Genomic DNA, 19562 nt, shown 5'->3' on the forward strand with positions numbered 1-19562 from the left:
CAGCAGGTTCTGGAGCACAAGTCTTCAGTGCTTTTGCCGGAATGTTGTCAGGGCCCATAGCCTTTGCAGTATCCAATGCCTTTAGCCATTTCTTGATATCACATGGAGTGAATCCAATTCGCTAAAGACTGGCATGTGTGATGCTGGGGGCCTCCAGAGGAAGCCAAAATGAATGATCCACTCGACGCTTCTGGCTGAAGATGGTTGCAAATGCTTCAGTTTTGTCTTTCGCACTGATGTGCTGGGCTTCCTCATCATTGAGGATGTGGGGATATTTGTGGAGCCGCCTCCTCTGGTGAGATGTTTTATCGTCCACCTCAATTCACGACTGGATGTGACAGGAATGCAGACTGATTGTTGGTTGCGAGATAGTTTAGCCCTGTCTATTGCATGTTGCTTCCACTGTTAGGCATGCAAGTCTTCCTGTGTTGTAGCTTCACCAAGTTGTCACTTCATTTTCAGATATGCCTGGTTCTGCTCCTGGCATACTCTCCTGCACTCTTCATTGAACCAGGGTTGATTTCCCCAGGTTAATGGTAGTGTGGGGGAAATGCCGTGCCATGAGGTTACAGATTGTGGTTGAATACAATTCTGCTGCTGGTGGCCCACAGTGCATCATGGATGCCCAGTTTGGAGTTGCTAGATCTGTTCGAAGTCTATCCCATTTAGCACAGTGGTAATGCCACGCAGCGTGATGGAGTGTATCCTGAATGTGAAGGCAGGACTTCATTTCCACAAGTACTTTCCGGTGGTTATTCTTACCGATACTGTTATGGACTATATCTGTGGCAGGTAGATTTGTGAGAATGAGGCCAAGTCAGTTTTTCCCTTGTTGGTTCACTTTACCACCTGCTGCGGACCCAGTCTAACAGCCATGTCCTTTAGGACTCAGCCAGCTCGGTAAGTAGTGGTGCTACCGAGCCACTCTTGGTGATGGAGATTGAAGTCCCCCACCCAGAATAAATTCTGTCCCCTTGCCACCCTCAGTGCTTCCTCCAATTAGTGTTGAACATGGAGGAGTACTGATTCATCAGCTGAGGGGTCGGTGCAGGGGCGGTAATCAACAGGAGGTTTCCTTGTCCATTTTTGACCTGATGTCATGAGATTTCATTGGGTCTGGAATCAATATTAAGGAGCCCCAGACCAACTCTCTCCTGACTGTATACCACTGTGCCACCACTTCTGGCGGGTCTGTCCTGCCCGTGGGACAGGGCATAACCACATTTCCTTCCCTAAAGAGCATTAGTAAACCAGATGTTTTTTGCAACAATTGGCAATGGTTTCATGGTCACCATTACTGATACTAGCTTTTAATCCCAGATTTATCAATTGAATTTAAATTCCACTAGCTGCCATGGTGCGATTTGAACCCGCGTCCCCAGAGCATTATTAGTCTAATGACATTACCACTATGCCACTGCCTCCCCACAAATTAACTAGAACAAAGTTTGACTAGAACCAAATGATCATGGTCATTAGCATTAAAGAAATGTCAGGGTTAAAAGTTGTAATTAAAAGCATGAGACAGATCACAAAGCCATTTAAAGCTATGGAAGTGTGTCTATTTTTAAAAGCCTGAGATCTGGGAAAATAGGTCATGCATTTACTCCAACCAAATGAGTTTTGACTGACCTGTCATTTTGTTTCCATCAGCTTGTTATCAGAAGATCTAAGCTCCTGTGAGTTGCATGGGTCTGGAACTGTTGAGTGTTTTTAGTTTAGAAATTACAGTTATTAAGCCCCGCTTACACCATGGACTATTGTCACTGAGAAGCTTCAGTTTAGTTTCATCCAACTTCCATTGTAAATATTTGGAATTAAACCAAGTCAGTTTAAATTCAGTTTTAGAAAATTGCTTTGCTTGTATTTGGTTTAAGGTTCATTTAATATCTACATCCACTCTGAATTGACCCATTGTAAGTGACCCAAATCTATTCCTCAGTAATGTACATGTATGTCAGTCTTGATGTAAATCCTGAAATTCAACATTTTGTAATATGCACATTAATTGTGCCTGGAACCGGTCTGCAAGCTGCCCTGATGTGGTGTGAGTAGAACAACTTAAAAGGATTTGCCCCTTCTGTAATTGGTCTTCAGTCCTGCCATTGTAATACAGGAGTCAGTTTTAGAAATACATGTACAGAAGGCTGACACATCGTGCCTTTTTGGCGATTTTTGATCTGTTTGTAGATTTGAAATTTGCTGAACTACTTCTGATCTTAATCTTTTCATGTTTTCCCCAGGAGCCACTGATGGAAGAGTACAGCATTGCTGCCCAAGTGTGGAAGCTGAGCTCCTGTGATATGTGCGAGCTGGCACGGAACAGTGTATTAATGAGCGGCTTCTCTCACAAGGTAACTGGCATAGTATGCTGGATTCAAATTTGTTAGGATTTTGTGGAAGTAATTTAGCTCTGCTGAATCAGGTGGCAGACATGGCTCAGTGGGTAGCACTCTCACCTCTGAGGCAGAAGCTTGTAGGTTCAAATTCCACCTCACAGACTTGAGCACAAAATCTAGGCTAACACATCAATGCAGTATTGAGGTGGGAGGCATAAAAGATCACATGGCACTGTTTTAAAGAGGAGAAGGGGAGTTCTTCCCCAGTGTCCTAGCCAATATTTATCCCTCAGCCAACATCACTAAATCAGATTATCTAATCATTATCACGTGGCTTTGTGTGGGAAATTTTGTACAAATTGGCTGCCATGTTTCCTACATTGGTTGTAAAGTTCCATGGGATGTTGTGAGCTTGTGAAAGGCACTATATAAATGCAAGTTCTCCTGTCTGCTTTAGTCACATCAGGAAGATTGGGATGCAGTCCATAGGTGGCACTGGTTGTTGGTGCTGTGATGCCTTGTTGGACAGAGAATTGTGGAGAGAAGAATGGCTAAGGTACCCTAGTGGCTGGCTGCAGACTGAGACTTGATAGATGATAACTTCCTGACCTGTCAGGGATGGAATTGTGTGGAGACCCTAAGGAACAGATGAGGGAATGCGAATATTAATGACTAATCACATTTTTAGTTTATTGTTCTGGGAAAAGTCAGTCTCTGCAATTAATTGCAGAACTGAATGGTATAGTTCTGGAGTTTGGCCAAGTATTGTTGGAATTGTTGAAAGAGCAATAGACTAACCTAATGCTGCTTTCACCTGGAGACCTTCTTGTTATTAAGGTGAGAACACCTGTTTCCAAGTAAGGGAATTTGGGTTAACAAGAAATATGCCCAGATCTTTGTTAATAACTTCCAAATGCTTGAATTCTGAAATAAAAACACAATGTTAGTCTTTGTGTATAAATATAATTGACAGGGACCTGCCTTTTTGTTCCAATGCTGGTGGAAGTGCTCTACATTTCTAGCTTTTCCTGTATATAAGATACCACAATGTTTTACAAGTCACTGAACCCCATTCAGCAATTAGATGCTGGAAACAGTGATTGCTAACCCAAGAACTGGAGCTCAGCAGTCAGTCACTTGTTTCATGAACAAGACCATTGAATTAAACAAAGGTCCTCCAGTTCCCTCAAGTGCTCCTGCCATCCCACAAGAGGTTTGGGACTGTAATATTCCTCTTGTCCCAGACGATGTTAAATATTTGCAGATTCAGACACTAGTTACTTCCCACTCGAAGTGGGACAGGAGAGAAATTAGAGATGGGGGGAGGAGGAGGGGCGGGGGGAAACAGTGACCCAACTGAACTACAGAGAAGTACTTTCACAATGTGCTTGTTGTTGTAATGCTGAGTTTGAGGACTTCTAGACCATCTGTCCCTCTGACCTTGGCCAGTCAATGCTAGTTGTCATTCAAATAGGCAGGTGGGATGAGGCTTATATGGGGAGTCACAATAGAGAGAAAATGCACCACTTCACCCTGCAATCTAACTTGGGTTGTTTTAAATTTTAAATACAACATGTATGTCTTCACATTCTAAAGAGCTATTCCGCATATAGGCAGCACACCATTATCTTGGACACTCCTACTATATTGTGCAGTGAAAATAGGCAAATTATAATGTATTTGCTTCCATATCGGAACTGCTTACTTTGCAATACGTTTGTTTTAACTGATCTTTTTGCATCTGGTAATCCACCCACAAAGTGACTCTAATGAAATTGTTCCTTTAGTGCACCATTCAGTACAGCCTAATCATTGGGAATTAAAAATCATTTTAAAATACCACTGATTTACCTTCTATGATAACATGGTTATGTTAACTGATGTTCCAATCTTCAGTTTATTTACCTCTCTGTTTTAAATGCCAGATGTCTTCTGGATTCACTTCGTAATTTCCTCAGGAAGTAATTCAGTGCTTCACAGAAATTCCAATTGATAATGGCTTCCTGCAAGAAACTGTTGAATTCACAAAGTCTTGTTCACTTACACCATGTATGTTTCCTTTAAGGAGAGAAAGAATGCATTAAGTTGGAAAGTCAAGATATGCATTTTGAAAAACCTTGAATGCAATTAATTTTAAAATAAAAATCTGATGTAGAGGAAAAAATAAGCAGGGCAAAAGGAAAGAGTCAACCTCAATGCTGATGTTGATTATTCCTGGCCATAATGGCCATGTTAAGTGACTGAGGATTATAATGTACAGAAATATTATTAGACCAAAGTGTTTTGAGCTGAAGGGTTCAGAGTGTTAATGGTAGTGTTAAAGACTAAAGAAGGTGCTGCTAGTGGCATAAAGGTAAAGTAGAAGAATTTGTTAATATCAGGACAAGGGTCAGCACCCTGAAAGCAAAACATCAAAACAAATGACAGATGGTCCTGTGGGAGGGCGGGGTGTAGGAGGAAGGATAAAAAATAAATGAACAAATAAAAAAAAATGTAAAAATAGGATTAAAAAGGGGGTAGGAATGGAGGAGGGGATTCATGGTCTGAAGTTGTTGAACACAATGTTAAGTCCAGAAGGTTGTAAAGTGCCTAACTGGAAGATGAGGTGCTGTTCCTCCAGTTTGCGTTGGGCTTCACTAGAGCATTGCAGCAGTCCAAGGACGGACATGTGGGCATGAGAGCAGGGTGGTGTGTTGAAATAGCAAGCGACAGGAAGGACTGGGTTATGCTTGTGAACTGAGTGAAGGTGTTGCGCAAAGCGGTCACCCAGTCTGCGTATGGCCTCCCCAGTATAGAGGAGACCGCATTGGGAGCAGCGAATACAGCAGAACAAATTGAAGGAGGTGCAACTGAAGTACTGCTTCACCTGAAAGGAGTGTTTGGGGCCTTGGATGATGAGGAAGGAGGAGGTAAAGGGTCAGGTATTGCACCTTTAGGGGAAAGGGTGGAAATGATATTGGTGCATAAAAGAATAACAGTGTTTGTTCAAAAAAAAAGTTTCACCAAAAATACAAAGTGAATGATGTAAGTTACATTGTGACACCCCAATGGGTCATTGTAGCTGATGTCACCATGACAGAATGATGCACATTTAGGAGCCGTCACTGTTTGCCGTGGCATGGACCTGAAAAGGGGAAGGGGTGGGTTGGAGGAGTGAAAGGATACAGGGATCGGAGGCAAGGATCATGGCTTGAATTCTGATGTTTCCTTTGGTCCTGCTGGTAAAAACATTTGAGAGCCTCAATCAGTGTCTCTAGCTCAGCAGACTCAGCCATGTGGCGACAGGAGGGAGGAATAGAGCTTTAGGGGAAGAATTTTCCCCCCGCTGGGGGGGGAAGTTAAGGAGCGGGCGTGTGCGGGCGTGTGCGGGCGTGCCTCCAATCGGTGCCCCTGATCGGCCGCCATTTTAAGTGGGCAGGCCAATTAAGACCTGCTCAGCGTGACGTCCGCCAGGAAGCGCTATGTGCTCCCTATGCGGACGGGGGAGATTCCCTGAGCCGAGAGTGTGCTCTTTCATGCATGCGCACGACAGCACTCATCTTCCCGAGGCTAAGTGCTGCCTCAGGGAGATCGGAGCCAGATTCAAAAATGTGAAATATAGAAAAATAAAATCTCCCTGACCTGTCCCCTCATGTGACACTGTCACATGTTGCCAGGGTTAGAAAAGTGTAGCTACGAGGAGAGATTGAGTAGGTTGGGGTTATTTTCCTTAGAACAAAGAAGGCTGAGAGGTGACTTGATTGAGGTGTACAAAATTATGAGGGGAATAGATAGAGTGGACAGGATAAAGTTGTTTGCCTTGGTGGAGAATTCTAGAACCAGGGGACATAGGTTCAAGATAAGTGGCAGAAAGTGTAGGGGGGACATGAGGAAGAACTTTTTTACGCAGAGGGTAGTGGGTGTCTGGAATTCGCTGCCCAAGTTGGTGGTAGAGGCAGAAACTTTAAACTCTTTTAAAAAGTACCTGGATCTGCACCTTAAGTGCTGTAAGCTGCAGGGCTATGGGCCGGGTGCAGGAAGGTGTGATTAGAAAGAGCACCTGGGTGTCCTCAGGCTGGCATGGACAAGATGGGCTGAATGGCCTCCTTCTGTGCTGTAACTTTTCTATGGTTCTATGAGTTGGAACATGTCCATCACTTTTAATTAAACTTTTATTAAATTTTTAAAAACCTACATGAAACCTCATCCCGTCCGTGGATGAGGTTTTATGCTATTTCTGAAACCCGCCAGGGTTCCAGGTCTACTCGCCAACCTTAAGGTTGGACGGGCAGGCCCTTTAACTACTTCAATTAGTTTTTAAATGGACTCAATAGGCCGTTGACAGGTCGGCGGGCACACAGCTGATTCGGCTGCGCCCCCGCTGACCTGAAAATCGAAATGACGCAGGGTGAGGTTGGGAGTTCCGCCCGGCGTCATTTTACACATCAGCGAGCGGGCCCCGACCTCAATATCCTGCCCTAGGTTTTTATGAAACACAAAATTAGGTTTTTTGAGTGCCTGGTTTTAGTTAGATATTTCCATAGAGCAAAACCTTTTTTCCTGACTCCTTCCTTCCCAGATAACCATTTTCTGAAAATGGTTGTCCCTTAAAGTTGACGTGGATCTGACTGAAGTTGCAGACGTTAGAATTGAGCCTGAGTGACTATTAATACCTAAACTCAAAAGCTCTGTACCATGAAAACTCTGTTCCTGTAAAGCAGTTGCATTCTTTCTCACTATTCTAAAACTGGTTGCAACAGTTTTTGTTCCGCAAGCCTCAGACTTGTTGAAATTTATGGCCAAACAGTGGGTGTTTGGTTTGTGAAGAACTTGATAATTATTGGGAAACATTGCAGGGTTTTCAAAATATTTGACTGCAAGATTCAACGTTAGAGGAACCAAAAGTTTAGAATGATGAAGTTTGTTGCTTTTATGGCTTCAGATCTTATTTTTAAAGTATTTTAAATATGGAACACTTGTGACAGTTTAGGTCTCATCGACTATTTTTGCTGACGTATTTGTAACTGAAATTTCAGCTTTGACAAGACCATATCCTAATAACCAGCTCTGAATTTGCCCAAAGGCTTGGTTTACATGGTTAGTTCGAATGCGGTGTTTGATCGATATGAACATTCAAATTTGCAGCTTTTATTTTGTTCTAACTGCCTAAAAAATAATCACAGTTGTAACAGCAATGTGCACTTGATAGGTCAAATTTTGGGCTGAGTAGGCTAACATGGGGCCAAGTGGTGTTGCCTGTTTAAAGAATTCTTTTCTTTCCCCACTTGAAATACTTATGCCAATGCAAAAAGTATCCAAAATATGATTGGTAGAGAATAGGAAATGTTGTTTGGATAGTCAGAGGGTGTTTTTTCTCGTGGGAGGCAGTTTAGAAGGAGGTTTGCAGCTCATTACAGTGCTTAGGACCATCACTGTCCCACTTTTGGGAACATACCAATCTCAGCCCACAGGATGAGCCTAGGCCGTCAACTCATGTGAGAACTGGCTCAACCTGGATACAGTCCCACATGGCTACAGTAGCTCAACACAAATGACCCTGCTGCTTGTGTGAACCCAGACGATGGGCGGAATTTAATGAGTGCAACAGGGGTCTTCTCCACCAGTTGTAGAACCGGTGAGAACCCCATGCTTCTTCTCTCCAAGAGGCCCAGGGCAATTATGAGGCAATCAGGCACATAATCGAATGGAGGCCCGATGCTATCCAGGTTAAGGGCCCAGTAGGGCAGAAATCCCACTCCTGCTCCATAGAATGGTGACCACTGCCGGTATTACACTCGGGCCTGAGGTGGGATCAGCCATGGATCCCCAGACGGAGGTGAGTGTGGGCGGGGTTGGGGGGGTGCCTAGCTTGGAAGAGTGGCATGGGGTGGTGTTTGTCAACAAGAGCAGGGGAGTGATATCCTGAGGGGCGCCCCCTTCCTGTTGCTGGGTCCCGCAATCAGACACATAATGTCCGTGAAAGAGGGATTCCCCCATCGTAGAAGGCTGGAGGCAAACCTGATGGGGGTTTACTGGACAGCCTCCCCGGATGGCGAGAATCCTGCCCGCCACTGGTTGAATACCGGCAGTGATAGGATGAGGCCGTTAAGCGGCCCCCACTTGGTATTTGCCTCGTTGGTAGCAGGGTGGGGAAGGGGGGCCTTAATTCCATCCGATGAGTGTTGGCAAGCTATTTGACTTTAGCGATTGTCAGAGTTGAACACTGACCCAACATTGACAGTGTGCAACCAGCACTGGATAGTTTTCCTGGGTGAAAATCTTGTGGTTTTTTTTTGTGATTTTTCTTCCCACCCAACCAAGATACATGTCAATCAAAACGATCCTACCACCATTCCATCTGAGATCAAATAATCCTGCCCAAACAAGGGACAAAGCCTGTGACCTTAATTCCAGTCTGCAAAATAGTGAAGCAGTTTTATTAAAGATTCAAATTGTGTAAATTGGTTGTTTTCATTTCTTTTGAATGCTGTTTTTACATAATTCCTTTTTTAAACAACGCCTGCTTTTTTCACATTTCAGGTGAAAGGTTACTGGTTGGGACCAAACTATCAAAAGGAGAGTGTTGAGGGCAATGATATCCGTCGCACTAATGTTCCGGATATTCGGGTTGGCTACCGTTATGAAACGCTGTGTGAAGAGCTGAACTTGATTACACAGGCATTGATCACTGCGGAACAGTTGGAGAATAATTCCATCAACATGACGCCAGTATCTGAATCACGATAAGCCACTTTTACATTAAGTGAATGAAGGCCTTCGCATGGGAGGCCAGAGCTGTTAAAACCATTGTAAACTGGACACCTGTAGAATGCTAGAATGTCTGGCAGTGTTTACCCTCACTATATCATTAATACACATTATTATTACTAGGAGCATCTGAAATGGAAACAAATTGAAAACCTTACCCTTTAGTGCACACACAAGATTTTACCTTTCATTGTACTTGTTTTACAATAATGTGTCAGTTATTTAAATCTAGTTGCCTGTTCCTTTTGATGATCTTTTAGCCTGAATATCAGAGTTGTCCAGGGTGAGGAAGTAGCACATACGCCATATTACTTATCACATGACTGTGACCATGTCCTTCATTTGGCTTCTCCTCAAAAGTTCTACCTCCCTGCATTCCAAGAGGTGCTATGGTTGTACAGTAAAACATGCCTTTGTAGCCACCCATGTTAGTGACCATTAAAATTCAGGCGCTGTTTCAATTTTTCCATTATTGCATTTAAAAAAAAAAGACATGGCCAGTTAGCATGTTACTTCCATAGGCATGATGTGACTAGGATGTTTAGAAATTGAATAGGTTTGATTATCTGATAGAAGTTCAGTGAACATCCGCATTATATATGTTTGCTGTTGAATAGGGGTCCACATGAGCACTCTGAGCAATCCTTTTTTTCCTTCCTGTCAGCAACCTGATGGTAATTTCAGGCTTGGTTAAGTGTTAGTGCTCTTGGGCTTAAGACAGAAGATTGTGGGTTCAAATCCCACTCCAGGGCTTAAGAGCATATTATTTAGAATGGCCCTCCGCTGCAGGGCTGAAGGAATGCTGCACTGTCAGAGGTGCCGTTTTTCAAATGAGACATTAAACTGATTTTAATTTCTGTTCATTAACAGATCGACATATAAGAAGAGCAGGGTAGTTCTCCCCATATCTTGATCAACATTTAACCATCACCCAACTTCACCAAAAACAGATTAACTGGTAATTTATTTCATTGAGCATGGCAAGATTCCACAAAAAGCAATTTGGCTATTTCATTTGCCTACAAAATAACAATGATTAAACTTCAGAAGCAATCTCCAAGTTATAAAGCATTTGGGACATCCTGAGGACTTGAAACGTTCTTTAAGTTGTACTTGGAATTTGACCTCATCTTGAAGCCTTCCCCTCATGGCCCACCAATAAAATAAATCTAAATTTGATTTGTAAATCAGGCGTGGGTAACAGTAACTAGTCCAGGACCACATTAACATGGAGCTGGTCAGCCTGTGGCCTCATACATCCATTACCTTAATGTATTCCAAGTTCTCTAAACCCATAGAGTTCTAAACCAATTGCCCTAAATATATTGCATGTGATAGTGTTGACAGAATTAGGTGATTTGTGGTATTTGTGTTAAATAATGCACCTTACACAAAAAAAATGTTGAGCCCAATTTTATATATTTATTAATTCATTTGTATATTAAGTCGAGCAATCTGTAGGCTGTTTTAAATCTGCTGGAAAGTTGCCTAGTATTGCTGATGAAGCTTCTTTGATCAAACTGCTGTTTGTACATTTGCTCAGCATTTGAGCTGAGTGTTCTGCTTCCTGGTAGCCTTGCAAAGGTAGATGCAATCAACTTCATTCCAGAAGATGTAGGTTTATTTACACTAGGTTAGCTTAACATCTTTGCCGCACATACAATTGATGATTATTGACTGAAGCATGAGGAACAGTGGCTGAGAATCAGTGTCTTATTGCTACATGGTAAAATACTGCCATCATGCCTCTGTAATTTGCTGTTAAATGCTGATGTGCACATTATGCTTAATGACCCCCATATCTACCTACAGTACCTCAGAATACATATCATGACCGTGTTGCATTTGACAGTGAAAAGCTAAACCCCTGATGCCAAAAGAACACCTTTGTAAAAGTTGCTTGTGGCCTTTTTTTGGATGGTAATTTTTTTTCAGCTACTTGTGAAAATGAAGCTCAGATAGCAATTGTGCATGGACACCCCATGTTCATGTTTGCTGTTCAACTCACTGGTACTGAAGGACTAATTGTTTAAAGTCCAGAGCCAGAAACTTTTCAGGAGGAATATCTTGCTTTTCTAAGTGGAAAAAAGCAGTGGATTAACCTTTCTGTAATTGCCATTTGCATTAAAATCTAGCTGTTTCAATGAAGCTTGTTTAACATTTGCTTTGGCTACATGTAGGTTTGGTGCAAATGGCATATATACTATGTAGTGCATACCTCATAAAACGTACAGTTCCATTCTTTCACAAGGCTGCATTTTGTGTGCTAGTAAAATTCAGTCTTATGACTAAACTGAAGGTGAAACCCAGCATGCAACAAATCATTAGGGCCAGAAAGACAATTGTTACTGTTGAAGGCAAGATACCTACCTGAAGTCTTATTGGATGGATGCTTTGCTTTGCTCTTGTGGTACAGGACATCAGAATCCTTCAATATTATTTACATCCTTATGCCAATCACATAAATCTTCTATTGCCTCTATTACAGGTACCCTTAATAGATATCCTCAAACTGCCTAAAAGACAATGAAATAATTGCCTCAGTGTTTGCATGTTTGTCTGAATGCTATCACATGAGGAATGTTTCACACCTATGAACTGTGTTTTGTTGGTATAAAACCAGCTTTTACAAATGTAATTTATTGTAAAAAAAATAGTAAATAATGTTAGGATACTGAGACTATTTTGGCGTGGGATAATGGAATTTTATAACCAAGCTGAGCTTCAGTGATGTGATTTACATTATTGTCTAAAGTTCTTGTCTGTTGCAGCCTTGTAATGTTAACTAACTGCACTTGCTAGTTGTAAAATAGTGGGAATAAGAAGTTTCACATCAGTGCATATATAATGCAACTTATTACTTGAAAGCAAAATAGTCAGATCTATGTTTGGGGACGTGTGGAATTTCTGAGTATTACTAAAGGACAACCATCAAGAGATTATTGCAACATTAAGCACAGTATACAATGTGGGTCCAGCATTATTCAGAGTACAATCAATAACCCAATCAGTTATCTGACAGTGATGTTATAGTACTGGTTCATGATTAATGAGTCTGGATCTTTGTAAGTCATTAAAGGTCAGAAACAAGAGTCTTCACGGATTGTTGCAGAGCTCCCCCAGCATTTATCACAAAGTAACTTGTACTTCAGTACAACAGACATTAACCATGCTGTAGTTTAGTAGAATAATGGTGGGAATAGATTAGGTGACTCATATGGGGTGAGGAAAAGCATCGGCAAGGACTTGATGGCTCCACTGACCTGTCTGCGCTATAACATCCTGTTATTCGTAAACATATTTTGTGCATTTGAACTAAGTCAGCAGTTGCTCTACACTGATTGGATTTATACAGAGCCTTTGAATATTGTCTAAACATTTTAAGATTAATTTGTCCTGTGTCCAAATTGATGCATTTTTAAAAAAAATGAAATAGCTTAACTACCCTCTTCAGGTGCCCCACATCATTCCCAATTGTTGAATCTCAGATAGCCTGCTGCAGTTTCTGCTAAAGTGCCCTATAACCAACCTTTTAAGAGGGAAGGACAAGTTAAATTAACAAGAGATTTTATTTTCCTTCTTAATTCTCACTGACTTCTTGCGTGGGTATACCTCATCTCAGCATTGCCTCCGATAGCCTTGCTGGTAAGTAACAAATCACAAGCCCAAACCTAATTTTAATCCTGATTTTTAAATACTAGGAGTGATTTCTTGTAAAAGCCTGGATGCATCCATGGTTCAATGTTTGCATGTTTTGGAGACCAATGTAATGATACTTTCTCAACCCAAATTACACACATTTGAAAAACAGATGGGGAAGTTATGATGTCCTTTTAAGCTGGAACTTGTTCAGCCAGTGCTGTTCATTTTTAAGGGTAAATACCAATCACTGCTCAACTGACTAGAATTTTAGTTCTATACATTTTATATTATTTACAAGCTCTTTAAAAAAAAAGTGTTGCCTATCGTACTACAGGTCATCTCATGCAGGCCCTAAAATAATTTTTACTGCTGGAAGTTCCCATTGTAGCTGATTAGCTGATTATTTAAATCCTTTATATGCAATCATATCTATTACTATATTAAAGATGATAATATACATCTTTCAAATGTCACAGTTCCCCATTGTACTTTCTTGAGAAGACTCCTCTAGTTAGAAAATGGTGAGTGTTCATCAAGAGATCTGCTAGTTTTGCAATAAAATGGAAGAATTAAAAATGGCGAGAAGAGCTGATTCACTGTATTACTAATATAGTATAATATGCTTTAAATGTAGCACTCATCATGTTTTTAAGAACAGGTTATTCAAGTTATCTTTTCTAGATTAAAACCAGATTAATGCATGACAAAATGGTTAACATTTGAAATGGCTATTATTTTGACTGTAACTCTATTGGAACTTTTTTTTTTGTTTACATATCAGATTTCCAGCATTTAGTTTCTATTTCTATCTCTAGTTTTTCTAGATATTCCAGTCAATGTACTCTGATTTGGATCCGATCATGTTTGGTCAAGACTTTATTAGTTGAACAGTTTGATGTGTATAATCTGAGAAATGTAACTCCTTGTCTCATTCTTTGGTGTAATTGTAGGTTCCTGCTACAGGCAGATATAAGCAGCTGTGCCAAAAGACTAATACTTTGGTTGTTCCAGTCAGTACTTGGCATCCAGAGTCCAAACACAACAAATTCAGCTCTGAAGGAAGTCAGGCCTATATTATAGAGCACAAAGACTCCTCTAGAATAGGGAGTAAATTAAAACTGTTATTTTGTACATTGACCTATTTGTCTGACAATCCCACATAATGAGATTGTCAGGTATGTACAGCCAATATATTGCTTTGAGGAAAGTTGACTTTACTGGTTCAGAAAAAAAAACGAGGGTGGAAAAAATTGCGCAATATCATAAGTTCCATTTCATTATTGGGTAACAAATGTTGGCCTAGCCAGAGATGCTGACATCCCATGTGAAAGAACTTTTAAAAAATCTTCCTATGGCTGAGAAAGTCCTTTATGAGCAAAACAGACTAGAAATGTTCCAAATTCAATCCCAAGTGTGCAGAGATGGAGCAACAATAAGCATTATAGCTGCAGCATCCCTGAATTCAGAAAGCGAGCTCTTTTTCCCGATGGTTACACAGTGACCCCTACTGGCAGCCTATTTGTGTGGCTCTTGAGTGAGGAGAGGATTAATCTGAAGAGTGACTGATTTTCCTCCAGCGCCCTCTCCATTTCTCCAGTCATCTGCCACAGTCAAATTGCTCCAAACACCCAACGTTGAAGCATAAATAATGACCACTTAACCTGGTAACAGAGAACACCCGCTACCTGGTGGAACTGTACCTCGATAAGAGAGCCAATGCTTTCAGAAAGAAAAAGGGAGATGAGCACTGGAGAACAGGAGTAATTTGCGAGGAATGGTGAGAGAAGAGAGTGGAAAATTATTTTATTTAACTTAATGCAGCTTTACACTTTTGTGTTTCACAGTTCTGTGCAATGCCACGGATAATTTGGAGAGTTAATTTATCTTCAGTGTGCATTGTTCCATGCTGTTTGTGAAATTCATCATAATTGGATGTCCCATATCAGCAAATCCTTTAATCCAGACTTTTCAAAAGTTTGGGTAAATTGGTAGATATCTTAATGTTAGTTTTGTTCATTTAAAAAAACATCCAAGCTAGTTAACTACCCGTGGTGTTCCCTGTAGCCAGTTGATTGTGTTTCTATAATATACAGAGGACAGGGATAGAGACTGCAGAAGTCTCTCCACAGAACCGCCTTGTGACCAGAGTTTACAAATATATTTGACATAGCAAAATTGAAACGGAAATGTCGTCGACAATGCGTGACCAAAATTTGTGACAACGGGTTTACGGACAAGGAGTGTCTGCTGTACCGTGAATTTACAAATAAATTAAAGTATTGACCATAATTAACACAGACCACATCAGTTTTTGGCACCTCTGTTTTGCTGCATTTAAATATATGCAATCAGAGTACCTTCTAACTGCTGTTATTTAATCAAAATGTAGAGGTAGTCATCCAGGCACTATAAATATAATTAATGCTTCAAGACAATTTATTTGTTTCAAACAAACTAAATTAATAGACTTGCGTTGAAAAATTAGTGTGTACAGACTGAAGCCCTGTAAGTTTGCCAAGAGAATTTTACATGTTCAAAATTAAATTTTTGCCGCAAACTGAGTTATACATAATATGTGATTGTATTTCTCTAGATGTTAAAATTTTATTTAAGTTACTTATGTCGCTCCTATTTGAGATGAGAAGCATCAGCATGCTGGTGGAGACTGGTTAACATGGAAAGAAGACCTGTTTGACAGGATTTGGGCAATGGGATGTTCTTAAACAACCTTTAAGGTTTGCCAGCTATGTTTGTTCATATCAGTTGATCTAAAGTTAAGGAGTAAATCTACTGTCTATCAACACACTTTTCAACCTCAATCAGTTATTGCATCCCTTGTTGAAATTCAAGGCTCAAAAGTCCCAGAACTCTATGATAAATGTTACTATTATTATAAGTTCAGCCTGACTCAGTTAGTAGCACTCTTCTGAGTCAGAAAATCCCATTCCACGAGTTAGGCACATTATTTAGGCTGACCATTTAATGCAGTATTGCTGAAGTGCTGCATTATTGGAAGTGCCACCTTCTGGATGAGACATGAAACCAAGGGCACCCACCTGTTTAGGTGAGCATAAAAGCCCATGCAAACATTCAAAGGGGAGCAGGAAATTCTCCTTGTACACGGGCCAACATTTCAAACTCACGAAAAACATCTTATAGCATTTCACTGTGCACAATCGCCTGTGACATTTGCTTACAAAATAAGTGACTCCACTTGAAAGCTGGTTGTGAAGCACTTCAAGATGTTGAGGACTTGAAAAAGAATGATAATAGAAATAACTTTTTTTCATAAAATATATTATGCCTAGTTTAAAAAAGATAATAGCAGAAGTGTGTAATTATTGTGATAGTCGACAGAGCAGGGGAAGCTGTCGCTTTTGATGAAATCAATGGTCAGTTTTTAAAATTTTGCTATAATTAATTTGATAGGTTAACTTGAAGAGTTTAGAATTTTTATCAAGACTTTATAAATACTAATTTTAGTTAAGTCTTTATCATCTGCTGTGTTGTGTTTGACATTGGTCTTCAGTTTTTCATTGCTTTGTAAACATCTTATTCCTTTACTGTTTACCTGAAGACCAGCTTAGTATCAGAGATGGCTGCTACAGTTTTTATAAGCATCACTAGCTGCACTGGAGATAAGCCATAATTTATACTCCACTGTGAATTACATAGAGGCAGTAGTGATGCTTTTGCATAGTGTTTCTCTTAGGTATGAAATTGATAAACAAGGGGGTGAAAGGTTATTGGGAGTAGGCAAGAATGTGAAGTTGAGATTAAAATCAGATCAGCCATGATCTTATGGAATGGCGGAGCAGGCTCAAGGGGCCAAGTGGCCTACTCCTCCTAACTGGTATGTGAAAATGCTATTATTAAAACACTAGATCAGAATATAAATCATGTGTTTGAACAACACACCTGGCTTGTACTATTCACACTGTAGTTTACTCATATATTTGTATTCCTTAAATAATCCATAGCATTTAAAATCCCTTTCTGAATTGCGATTGGTTGGATTCATTTGGAATTCGGAGTCTGATTTTTAAAACGATTCCTGGTTCCTGACTCTCTCGGGCAATCTTAAGACATCCCGCCCATCGGAAAATCCATGGGTTCAGGTGTAATGGTGATTCTAAACCTCATCCGATTTTACTCGGCATTGAAGTCATCTGAGAATGATATTGTGCAGTAGGTGAAACTGACATTCTGCCCTAACCCGTGCATTTCCTGCATTTAGCAAGGAGAGGTACTTGCTTATGGAGTGGAACTACAGTTCCAGCAAAATGCTGTTTTGTACACTAAGGACCAGGTTTAAGGTTTTGTTTCTGACTGTGATAAATGTCAAACTTGAAATGGTTTTAGCACAGAAGAAAGCAGTTAGTTTCCCACTATTTTGTAAAGCTTATATTCTCAGGTTTGCTGAGTTGAGTCTTGGTTCTTCCTTGCCACATTTCCTGTTGGTTATGATAATGTGAGAAGGCTTTGTAACTGCCCACAAGAATGGGGCTCATCAGCAGATTATGGCAATTTTTGTGGAGCACTACTTGTAGTAGGTGAGTTTAGCAATGACATTACCACTACAGGGTTACACTGTTGCTGGGATATTTGTGCCAGCATTCTATTTCTGATTTGCCTTTCTACGAAGGTGTTTTGTCAAGGGAACGCTGAAAGAAATTCTGAATCAAATTATTTGCAGTTTGTAAGTCATTGTTCCCTCTTTGAAGCTATGATAGTGGCAGCAGTTGTGTGAAGTCTCTGAGATAGAAAGTACTTGGTATGCAGTGCTACTTAAATTGCACACAACTGCATTCTCCACTATTGGGAGTATTACAGTAAATCATTATATACTGAGTATTATGAGAATTGTCATAGGCTGTAATGGAAGCCTTGAGCAGTTAAGAGGGGAGATGAAGTCCTTTATTTGTTTTTGCTGCACTGTGTGTTCCATGCCGCAACTCATGGTACAACTCAGGTAATATTTTTGTGGCACTTTACCTGTTACCCAATTGTTAAAACTGCTTTTGTTGGATTTCTATCCAAAAGTAATTTGTAATGTTGGTGTGATTTTTGGGTCACAGGTATTGCCAGCAGTTTTTAATACTTCTTCAGAATTACTCATAGATTCTATCATACTGTTAAGAGACTTGAATACTTGTTTAAATACCAACGCTCATGCTGGTTAAATACTTGTTGTTAAGTATCTTATGGTTTTTTTTATTACAAAGTACTGGCCTCATTTTTAATTTTTGTTGTTTACTGTTCCATACAAATAGCACAGCACATTGTACTTCACTGCACAAAGAATGCTAACTCACACCTGAAAGAATTATGCTGTGTGATAGTTGTTCTAGCCAAGACTAACATACATCAGTGTGCTCTGGCCTTTTTTTTGCTGCTTTTTATGGTTGGTTCAAAGACGACTGTGTATTTTGCTTTTTTTTCTTGTTCCTCGATGTTGATCATTAGCTTGACAAAAATGCTGATTTTACACGCAAAAACTATTCAGACCAAATGTGAATGGAAGGCAAATTTTAAAAATTCCAATTTCCCATATCATCAAGCCAAACTCGCCTAAAAAATGTAGGAATGCACCTGGAAAGGTTTTGGTGGTCTTTGAAATCTGTTCACAAAAATATAATTATGGTATAAATTGTGATGAACTTGTAAATGTGCAACCAGCATAGGTTTCCCCCCCTCCGACTGACCAGTGCATTACATACTAGAATTTCATGCTTGCAGCCAGAAAATGGTGACATGAAATTGGCATAAATCCACTGCTATGGACCTAAAGTTTAACATGTGTGCATGGCTGTATGTGTTGTTACTGTGATCTGTCTGCAAAAACAAATGTATGAATTACCAGATTTTAAACCAGGTACATATGAAACAATGGAAAAACTATGTTGACCTCCGATTGAAATGTTGAATTTTGGTAACCATTTTGCATAGAAGCAGACCTAAACAAATGACTGTCAGAACATTAGCCTGAAAATGTAAGACTTTAAGATATTTGAATAGTGTGGTGCTGTTGTTTATGGATTTGTAATCCAGGAACTGAGTTCAAATTCTACAACCGATTGATTGAATTCAGTTTAAACAAAAACTTGTGTAAAGGAAAAACCCAATTGTCTAATGTTTTTTTCGGGAAGAAAACCTGCTTTTCTTAACCTTATCTGGCCTATGTGTAATTCCAACAGGATTGGCTCAGCAGGTCACCAAGAAAAACCACAACTGCCATATTCTCGGGGCAAGTAGGGATGGGCAACTTTGCCAGAAATGCCCATATTCATGAATGAATAAAAAAAAATACAGGCCTGTATTTATTTTGACAGTATTTGGCTGCTCTGTAATAATATGGTAAATAAGGATTCAGTAATTTGTCTGATCTGCTGGATACCATCTGTTGTTTGGGTATGTTAATGCCAGTTTTGCACTGTAATGCGACTGCTTGTTAATTCTGTTAATTGAGACTGCTGAAAATGTAATTATGCTGAAGTATTGCATTAAAGAATTGTTCAAAAGTTCTGGCGTTATGCAGTGTGAAGGATAATTATACAACAGAGTGAGAGTTACCTATCCATTGGATCTTGGGTGCATTTATCACAAAACCTCTTGTTATTTTTGATCTATTTAAAATGGCAGAAGAGTGATTCACCAGCAGTGAACTGGCCACTGCATTTCCTACATTACAACAGTGACTATACTTTTTATTTTAAAGTACTTCATTGGCTGTGAGGCTCTCTGGGTCATTGCAAAATTGTGAATGGCCCTTTTTAGATACAACTGTTTTGTATTTTTTTATATTTTTGTAAAGTTGGATTAGTTGCACACGAG

At 40.1% G+C, this 19562-nt stretch overlaps 1 protein-coding gene across 6 annotated transcripts in view; it reads left to right on the top strand.

Moving 5' to 3' along the window:
- The window catches only part of LOC144683392 (AMP deaminase 2-like), a 146334-nt gene extending 127082 nt beyond the window's left edge, over positions 1 to 19252 (top strand). For all 6 annotated transcript variants that reach the window (XM_078546354.1, XM_078546352.1, XM_078546353.1 and 3 more), the window contains 2 exons: positions 2244 to 2354; positions 8859 to 19252. In XM_078546354.1, coding sequence (XP_078402480.1) covers positions 2244 to 2354; positions 8859 to 9065 — 318 coding nt within the window. In that variant the 3' untranslated portion in view covers positions 9066 to 19252. The remainder of the gene's footprint in view (positions 1 to 2243; positions 2355 to 8858) is intronic.
- Positions 19253 to 19562: the final 310 nt, after the last annotated feature.

The sequence above is a fragment of the Cetorhinus maximus genome, chromosome 8, assembly GCF_964194155.1.
Source record: "Cetorhinus maximus chromosome 8, sCetMax3.hap1.1, whole genome shotgun sequence".
Classification (NCBI taxonomy): domain Eukaryota; kingdom Metazoa; phylum Chordata; class Chondrichthyes; order Lamniformes; family Cetorhinidae; genus Cetorhinus; species Cetorhinus maximus.